This window comes from Coenobita brevimanus, chromosome 117 (assembly GCF_032717465.1).
Source record: "Coenobita brevimanus isolate Jiangsu-jjx chromosome 117, ASM3271746v2, whole genome shotgun sequence".
NCBI classification, from domain to species: domain Eukaryota; kingdom Metazoa; phylum Arthropoda; class Malacostraca; order Decapoda; family Coenobitidae; genus Coenobita; species Coenobita brevimanus.
In genome coordinates this window covers 7,505,854-7,515,936 of record NC_137070.1, presented here as the reverse complement: position 1 = coordinate 7,515,936, position 10,083 = coordinate 7,505,854, and the positions used below count along the sequence as shown (strand labels likewise).

General features: G+C 47.7%; 2 protein-coding genes across 2 annotated transcripts; one reads left to right on the top strand and one right to left on the bottom strand.

Annotated features, from left to right (window-relative positions):
* Positions 1–2,670: 2,670 nt before the first annotated feature.
* On the bottom strand, positions 2,671–3,081 carry LOC145419078 (histone H3-like). The gene has a single exon (XM_080287319.1). It carries the CDS (start codon positions 3,079–3,081, stop codon positions 2,671–2,673), a length of 411 nt encoding a protein of 136 aa, XP_080143445.1.
* A 424-nt stretch (positions 3,082–3,505) lies between these two features.
* Positions 3,506–3,817, top strand: LOC145418985 (histone H4). The gene has a single exon (XM_080287236.1). The coding sequence runs from the start codon at positions 3,506–3,508 to the stop codon at positions 3,815–3,817; it is 312 nt and encodes a 103-aa protein (XP_080143362.1).
* The last annotated feature ends 6,266 nt before the right edge of the window (positions 3,818–10,083 follow it).

Sequence of the window (10,083 nt, the reverse complement as noted above, 5' to 3'; positions counted from 1 at the left end):
CTATCGGTGACAAAGAGATTCCCTTCCAATTACCACATTCACTCAGGTCTCCCTTCTTCGGAACTTTAACAATTACACCATTCTTCCAAACTGATGGTAGTAACCCCGTCACCCATATCTTATTGAATAGCTTGGTCAAGATCATTATTAATCTATCCCCCTCCACTTTAAACATTTCCGGAAATAAACCATCCTCCCCTGGTGCCTTATTATTCTTTAGCTGTTTTACTGTTTTCTCCACTTCTGCAAGCCTCAACTCTCCTGTTTCTATATTTAAATCTTCCTGAGCAGACGGTATATCCTCTTCTGGTGGTATTGGTCTATTAAGAACTGTCTCAAAATGCTCTTTCCATCTATTTTTAATATCTCCATCTTTGGTCAATAAATATCCTGAGGCCGGGAGTATTGAACAATTTATCAACGGAGAATATAGGCGGACGCACCAGTGGTTCCCCAGCTCCCTGCATAATTTGCAAGAAGATCCAGACCCTTTATACACAGCCTGAAAAAGAAAGAAAAGTACATTAATGAACAGAAATATAAGCACCAAACCCTCCTACTTCACTAATCCCCACACCGTAAATCCCTATCCCGTTTAACCCCCCACCACCCCGCTATAATCCCCGCCCGTTTAACCCCCCACCACCCCGCTATAATCCCCGCCCGTTTAATCCCCCACCACCCCGCTATAATCCCCGCTACACCGCCTACACTACCGCATTCCTTTCCCGTCTTCACTACCGCATTCCTTTCCTCCTCTACCTTACCCTCCTTACCCTTGCCTCTCCCACCCTCCCCCCAAGAACCCGTTAGGCCACCACCCCCACCCTTTCCCTACCACCCTACTACCCCAGACCCCGAGGCTATAAACTTGTCAGCCTCAGCTCTCCCCACCACAAAAAAAAAAAAAAAAAAAAAAAAAAAAAGATGAGGTGTAACCGAGACCAATAAGTGGAATCGGCCCTCCAAATATATCGAATATATAAAATAAAATAATAAATAAACAGATAAAAAAGATGTATGAATGTTTGTGTCAATATGAAAAAATAAAATAGAATAAAAAATAAATAAATTTGAACTCCACAAAATAATTATTCCCGACTCTTCCTGAGCGCCAGTTGTGAAATATCAGTTTGTTCCGTTTAGGAATTCCTATTATCGTAACTAACCAACTGCTTCCTACAATAATTTTGAAATATACAGATAACTGGTCATGGATTTATTGTTTTTTGTAACAATTTTACCTATTAGGTTTCACCTCGTACAGATATAAGGAAGAGTATGGACACTATCGCTGACCGAAAACTTCTGGATACTCCGCCGGCACTTCTTAGGCCGACTGTACCAACCCACACACTCAACAGGCGTACAGTAAATACATGCATGACATCGTATCATGCATACTCATGTCACTCTACAATCTGTACGTACATACAACAACACATGTGCACAGATACATTTATACTGTGTACGCAGTGACCTACACATGTACGTACACACTAAGTCAGGCTCACATACACACAAGCCCTCATACGCCCGTACACACAGACATACATGCTCACAAAGACACACACACACACACGTACAGTATAAACATACATACATACATTCATACATACACACACGCTCAACTGCAGCTAAAAAATCGACGGGTTCAGGTTCACTTTTTTTTTTCTTTCTTTCTTTCTCAGTATATTAACTGAAGGATTTACCTTGCGTTCGTGGCCACTGTCAAACCTTCATAACGGGTACAGAGACTCTCCTAATATGCAGCGGGAATGCCTTTCTCCTTGTTCAAACCTGTGTACGTTTATGAGGGCGTGACTGAATCGATCAGGAAGTAAACGAAACAGGCAAATAACGACAACAAAAACTGCGACGTGAACAACAGATCAACAAAATAAATAAACGAATAGGCAAGTTGCCCCTCCTCCCCCCCCACCCCCCACCCCCCCAAAAAAGGAAATGAATGATTGAAAAAAGGATAAATGAATGAATGCATGTATGTAACTATATAAGTACAGTTCATTCGTCCGTGTGTGTGTGTGTGTGTGTGTGTGTGTGCTCATACGTCCGTACACACAGACATACATGCTCACAAAGACACACAAATACATAGGTACAGTATAAATATACATACACGAGCACAACTGCAGCAGGCGAAAATCGATGTGTTCAGGTTCACCTTTTTTTTTTTTTTTTTTTTTTCCAGCATAGTAACTGAAGGATTCACCGTGCGTTCATGACGGATATAGAGAGCATCTCCTAATATGCAGCGGGAATGACTTTCTCGTTGTGCGAACCTGTGTACCTTTATGAGGGCGTGAGTGAATCGATGAGTAAGTAAAAGAAACAGGCAAATAACGAAAACAAAAACTGCGACGTGAACAACAGATCAATAAAAGAAACAAACGAATAGGGAAGTATTCCCCCCCAAAAAAAAAAAAAATAATAAAAGTGATTAAAAAACAAAATTGAATGAATGCATGTAGGTAAGTAATGGAGTTCATTTGTCTGTGTGTGTGTGTGTGAGCATGCTTCGCTGCGGAAACGCAAGAGCTGATATATGGAAACCTAAACTAAGGGTCTGTCATCATCTCTCTTTGAAAAAGGGTTTTGGCCCTGAAAAGGGCCGAGATTTCTTTCGATCGAGGTGAGGGGCCTCTCGCCTTAGGCGCGCTCGCCACGGATGCGGCGGGCCATCTGGATGTCCTTAGGCATGATTGTTACACGCTTGGCGTGGATGGCACACAGGTTGGTGTCCTCAAAGAGACCGACCAAATAGGCCTCAGACGCCTCCTGCAGAGCCATGACGGCAGAGGACTGGAAGCGCAGGTCAGTCTTGAAGTCCTGGGCAATCTCACGGACGAGACGCTGGAATGGCAGCTTCCTTATAAGCAGCTCAGTGCTCTTCTGGTAGCGACGGATCTCACGCAGGGCCACACTGCCAGGCCTGTAACGATGGGGTTTCTTGACGCCGCCGGTGGCAGGGGCGGACTTGCGAGCGGCCTTGGTGGCCAGCTGCTTGCGAGGGGCCTTGCCTCCAGTGGACTTACGTGCAGTCTGCTTGGTACGAGCCATGGCGCGTGACTGAGGGAGCGAGAAGAGCGAGAGTGTTGGCGCACCGCGCCTGGCAGCGGCCTTTTATGTTGCCTGTCTCAGGACTGGCGGCGTGTGAGTGGTCGGGGTGTGATGTACATGGCGGTGATTTACTGTTCATGCTTTTTCGATGCAATTCCTGGTTTGCTTGCAAAATTTGGCATGCCCTGTGGCGTGACCTGGCTACGACACCTCTCTAGGATTGGCCTCCTGGGAGCTGGGGTGAGGCCTAGGCCTGAAATCAAGGTTAGATGGATAAGGTTCGTACTTGCACGACCGAGACTGGGTTATATAAGGGTGGTTGGCGAGCGGGGTCGTCATCACTGTTGGTGCTGGGAGCGGAGCGGACACTCACCACCACCACTACTACTACTACTACTGGGTCTGAGCAGCAGCTGTAGACACCATGACTGGTCGAGGCAAAGGCGGCAAGGGTCTGGGCAAGGGAGGCGCCAAGCGACACCGCAAGGTGCTTCGTGACAACATCCAGGGCATCACCAAGCCTGCCATCCGTCGTCTGGCTCGTCGTGGTGGCGTGAAGCGTATCTCGGGCCTGATCTACGAGGAGACCCGCGGTGTTCTCAAGGTGTTCCTCGAGAACGTGATTCGCGATGCTGTCACCTACACTGAGCACGCCAAGCGCAAGACCGTGACCGCGATGGACGTGGTGTACGCCCTGAAGCGACAAGGGCGCACCCTTTACGGCTTCGGCGGTTAAGAGGGTGCGTGCACCAGCCCGGGGCTATTACAAAAAGACAACAAGGTAGTTTTAGATGATCGGCATCCACTGCGTTGAGAAAATAACGCAGACCCCGGCACTCACACTCCATAAACTAGAGAAAAACTGCGCAATGGAAGAATTATCACTTAAGTACGCAACACTCTGTACTTTGATAGTAACAAACGGAACAGCCGACTTCTGGGTCTAGCCTACTATCGTCACTACCGGAAATAATACCGCCCGAGACAGTCTACAGGAACACCTCCCACTTATTTCTGGTGGTGACGAATTTCTACTTAACCCGTGTCCAAGGGGGAACGCAGTTGATAGCTCACGATAGTTCTCACTAGCCTTGTGCAAGGAGATGGGATTGAACTGTGTAGGGGTTAGGTGTGTGTGTGTATGTACGTGTGTTGGGGAACGTTAATAAAGGCAGCGAGAGGACCACGGTGAGCCAGCCTGGCCCTCCAAAGACAACACGGTCACAAAAATCAAATAAAACAGCTACTTCCCTCAGTCAGCAAACAAAAGAATAAAATGAACTTAAATGAAAACGCCAGCTTGGCTTAGAGACACCGACGTGTTCTCTCTATACAAAAATATGACTGGGGAGAGAGAGTGTACACACACACACGATACTGAAGCTGGCTGGGAAGACACTGCTCTAATGCTAGGCTCGTGTGCAGCCAAGCGTGAACGCATGAATCAGATTAATTAATAAGGAACTTAAATTCGTGCCCCTCTCTCTCTACAATGAATTGGTACTTCTAATGCAAGCAAAACATCATTAAATATACTGGTAGGTCACATAAGACAAAATAATCAAATGCATTCTCAGCATGGCATTAAATAAAATTGCCCTCAGTGGCAGGAACGAAAGAAACAAAAGAACTTGAAACACTCGCTAATTTAAACTCCGCGAATGACACAGATATTGCATAATCCCCTAGCCCAGCTGTAACGGCTGCACCCGTGGGAACGGACAGGCGGACAGCGTAACACGCCCTTCCCCAAGGGAAAATTTTGAGCCCTGGATCAAAATTTTCGAATCAAGACCCTGACCCCTCTCTGGATAAACAATCAGCAATTACATTATCAATCCCTTTAATATGCCTAACTTCTAAATTGTACTCTCGCAAAAGCAAACTCCAGCGGGTCAAACGCTGGTTCTTAAATTTAAACTTGTCCAAAAACTGCAGGGGATGATGGTCTGAATAAATCTTGATCACCGGGCCAAAAGGGGGCAGGTAGACAGCAAAGTGTTGCAGGGCCAGGATAATCGCTAATAACTCCTGCTCTATGACAGAATAGTTCTTCTGGGCTCTATTAAACTTCTTTGAGAAGTATGATATGGGATGTTCAACCTGGCCCTCATCCGGCTGCATCAACACTGCTCCTACCCCTACTCGGCTAGCATCAACTGCCAGCACAAAAGATTTGTCAAAATCTGGTGCACGCAATATAGGGTGGTGGCACAGCAGAGACTTAACAGTAGTAAAAGCTTGCTCACACTCGGCTGTCCACTGCCACTTATCCTTGCGCAATAAGTCAGTAAGAGGGGCAAGCACTGTGGAGTAATTTCCAATCTTCTGTAATAGCCGATCATGCCTAAAAATCGCTGGAGGGCACGGCGACACTGGGGTGCTGCAAAGTTGGAAAAGGCATCCACCTTAGCCCGAGGTGGAGCCACTTGCCCATGTCCTACAACAAATCCAAGGTACTGGACCTTAGCACGTACGAACTCGCACTTGTCCAAGTTGACTACTAAGCCAGCTTCCTCCAACCGCTTAATGAGCATTTCCACATGATCAAGGTGCTCCTCCCACTTGGTGTCATACACAATGACATCATCGATGTAAACGACACAATTAGGTATGCCATCCACCACTTTATCCATAAGCCTCTGGAAAGTGGCTGGAGCATTCTTCAGTCCATAAGGCATCACCTGGCACTGATATACTGCACCACTGACAACAAAGCTAGCCACTTGTTTAGCCCGTTCCGTCAGTGGGACCTGCCAGTATCCTTTTACTAAGTCAAGTTTGGTGATATAAGTGGCATTTCCCACCTTGTCCACGGAGTCATCGACCCGAGGCAAGAGATAAGCATCGGTCTTAGACAGTGAGTTAACCTTCCGGAAGTCCACAAACAGCCTAACCTTCCCACCTGGCTTCGGCTGCAAGGTAACTGGTGAACTCCATTAACTGAAACTCCTCTTGATCAATCCATGGTCCAACATATAATTGATCTCATGATCGAGAGCTTTCCATCTGACAGGGTTGATGCGGTAGGGAGCTAATTTTACAGGATTACTATCCTCAATGTCAATGTCCTGAGTAGCCCAAGTTGTCAATCCTGGTGAATCTCCAAAAACTTTCGGATGTTTCCATAATCTGTTGCACAGCTCTTCTCGCTTTACTGGATCAAGATGTCGCAATTTCTCCACTAGAGCTGCAAAACCATTGCCCTCCCATAGGTCAGCTGGTAACATCTCACCACGACTAAGCACTTCCTCATGCTCCTCCAACTCACTACCAACCGCCAAAACTACAGGAGCGCTCTTATCCCTGGTTCCCTCAACGTCCACTCCAAAGTCACCTTCTAGGGACTGTGGCTGTAACCCTGGTCCACTACTCACATCACCGGCACCAACGGCTCCCTCCACAGCACGTTCCTTTGATGCCACGTCCTCCCTCCCCCGGCGTTCACATCCCAGGTGAGAGACATTAGCAGTCATCCCACAATGAGAATCAACTGGGCGGTAGTATGGCTTCAACATATTAATGTGGCACAACTGAGTACTCTTCCGCCTATCTGGGGTAACAATTAGATAGTCAAGTTCCCCAACTCTCTTCTTCACAATATGAGGACCACTGAATCGAGCCGCCAGAGGTTTTCCTTGCATGGGCAGCAGTGCCAAAACTTCATCTCCTTGCTTAAACTCACGACTTCTGACCTTCTTATCGTAATGAGCCTTCATTTTCGCTTGAGCCCCGATTATATGGTCACGGGCAAGCTCTAAAGCGCAATGCAGTCTCTCCCGAGTGCGGCAGACATAGTCAAGCATGGATTCCTGGCTGCCAGATTTGTTGTTACTCCAGGCCTCTCGCACCACATCCAAGGGACCACGAACTCTGTTCCCAAACACTAACTCATTGGGTGAAAACCCCAATGACTCAGTTGGTGCCTCTCTCACTGCAAACATAAAAAACGGTACCGCTAGGTCCCAATCCTTTCCACTATCATAGGAGAAGGTGCGCAGCATTGTCTTTAAGGTCTGATGATGCCTTTCCAGGGCACCTTGTGACTGCGGATGGTAGGCACTGGACAAAATGTGCTTGATGCCCAACTCTGTCATTGTCTGCTTAAACAAATTAGATGTAAAATTTACTCCACGGTCTGACTGCAACTCCTTGGGCAGGCCAAAATGAGTAAAGAACAGGATTAGTTGCTTGACTACTGACTTCGCCTGCATGCTTCTGATTGGTATAACCTCTGGGTATCGCGTTGTAACATCCATTATGGTTAACAAATACTTGTTTCCAGCAGAAGTAGGAGGTAAAGGGCCCACGATATCAATGATTACCCGGGTAAACGGAGGTTCAACTGCAGGAATGGGAGTCAAAGGGGCCACAGGAAGAACTTGATTAGGCTTGCCCACTATCTGACACGTGTGACAGCTCTTGATGTACGCAGCAACTTGTCCCGGCATACTTGGCCACCAAAAGTTGTATCTTAAGCGCTGCACTGTCTTTCTATTTCCCAGGTGACCTGCTAAAGGTCCCTCATGTGCTAACCGTATTAACGGCACCCTATACTGCACAGGCACCACCACCTGCACTAACTCACCCACTCCTCCATCCACCGTGGTGCCAGTGGGCGTCCATCGGCGATGTAAAACATATTCTTTAATCAGGAACTCCTCCTTACCACACTCCATACTTCTTTCTTCCCCTACTCGAGCAAACAAGGGCTTTAATGTTACATCCTCCTGTTGCTTCACCCTCAATTCTGCTGGCCCAACACCCATCAGCTCTACTGAGGACTGAGATAAGGGACTGGTCGGGACACTGGATTGCGAAGGGCGATCAATCTCAGCGCCACCTCTAGTACACTCAACAGGGGAAGGATTGTCAGACTCCACACTGACATCAACATCACCTCTACCCTCAACAGTGACACTCTGTTCCTCAGGCGCGTTTGACGGTGGTCCTGCATCCCCGCAGTCGACCCCAGCGTTCTGAAATTCTTCTAATTCAGTCGGTGGGCTGGGTTCAGTCTCCACACAGACACACTAAGCACCACCTCTAGTGTCCTGATTGGGAAGTTGGGCGGCGCCTATGCACGCATTCCCACTCTCCTCACCCACCACAGCAACACCCTGCTCACTAGGTTCCTCCAATGGTGGCCCTGCCTCATCACAGTCGACCCCAAGAACCTGTGACTTCGCCAGTTCTTCCTCCCAGGCTGTAACCTGTGCCATTGATCTTGTAATTGCACAGACCGGGAATATGGCTTCCACTTCTGCATCAACTTCAATACCAATTTCTGGGGCGTCAAAACACTTCTCTGCCACAAACACTTGTGGGGGAAGAGATGGAAATACCTTCTCCCCAGCCAGGTCGTTCCCCAGCAGAAAATCAACCCCCTCTACTGGCATTACATCAGCAACAGCGACTTGAGCTGCAGCCTGAACAATGGGGCAATCGAGTTCCACATGAACATAATCATAGTATTCATCTGAATTTATGCCTCTGCACAGCATATACTTCCCTAAGTTTACAGGCCCTCCAGTCACGTTTCTCACACAGACTGTTGTGCACCGGTATCACGAACCACAGTAACTGGATAATTGATCCCATGAATTTTCACTGTGCCGTGACACATAAAAGGTTTACACCAGTTTAGGGACGATTTCTGAGGCAGTTCATCTGGAGGTGGCGTAGCATGTTGGGTAACTTTTTCAGCCTGAGCTGGCAGCGAGCACAGCCGGCTGCACTCCAGCTTTCCACAGACTTCTCCCTCACCGTTACCACTCTCCCAACTCCTCTCGTTCACCTGACTCGAACCTACAACTAGTGCCACTGGTTTGGCATCTTGGGAGGCCTTCCACTTAGGGCAGTTGGGCTTGATGTGCCCACTCTGTTTGCAAAAGTAACAAAGTAGCTTCGAACTGGATACAGGGCTCTTTCTCCCTGAATTCCTTTTCTCCTCTGGACTTCCCTTGGACTGATTCACGGGAGATTTATCCCAGGCCGGACCACTCACAGTCCTCTCCCTGGAATACTGAAAATTAGCATACTTGACCCCCATACTCCGCAAGGCCAACACCCGGTCATCAGCCCACGTCGCTGCTTCCTTCAAGGTCTTAAATCTCTTCTCCCTAATTTTAACACCAATATCTTTGTCAGCCATGTTGGTAAAATGTTCCATCAAAAGCAGTTCACGCACCTCGTTATACGAAGTGGCGCTCTCACTCAGCAACCACTCGTCTAACGTCTCCTCCAGATACCTGGCGTAGGCCATATAGGTGTCAGCAGGTCTTTTCCGAGCACCACGGAACAACAACCGATAAGCCTCTGGTTTAAGTTCATATGCCTTAAGAATGGCTGCTTTAAATTCATCATAATCATCTACATCCTCAGGGCTCATCCTATTATACACTTCCAAAGCTTTTCCCTTCAGCACATTAGATACCAAGCCCACCCAGCGCTGCCTGGGCCACTCAAACTCCCTAGCCTTCTTTTCAAACCTGACAAACCATTCTGTCACCTTCAACTCATCAAATGCTGGCACTAATTTCAGGCTCCTTGAGAGCCAACTCTCCTTATCCTCTGCACGGCCCGAGGTATGGGTATCTGAAGTAGACCTTTTAGCAGTCACCTCCAAGCGAGTCTTCTCCAGCTCAAATCGCATATTTTCACGCTGCATCTCCATCTCTTCTTTCTTACATGCTGCATCTCCATCTCTTCTTTCTCTCTTGCACGCTGCATCTCCATCTCTTCTTTCTTTCACGCTGCATCTCCATCTCTTCTTTCTCTCTTGCATGCTGCATCTCCATCTCTTCTTTCTCTCTTGCACGCTGCATCTCCATCTCTTCTTTCTCTCTTGCACGCTGCATCTCCATCTCTTCTCTGGCACGCTGCATCTCCATCTCCATCTTTTTCAACTCCAACTGCAACTGAGCCTCCGGTGACAAGACTCCAGGGTATATGGGAGTGGAATGAACAACTCCAGGGAAAGCACTAGACATACCTGGGGGA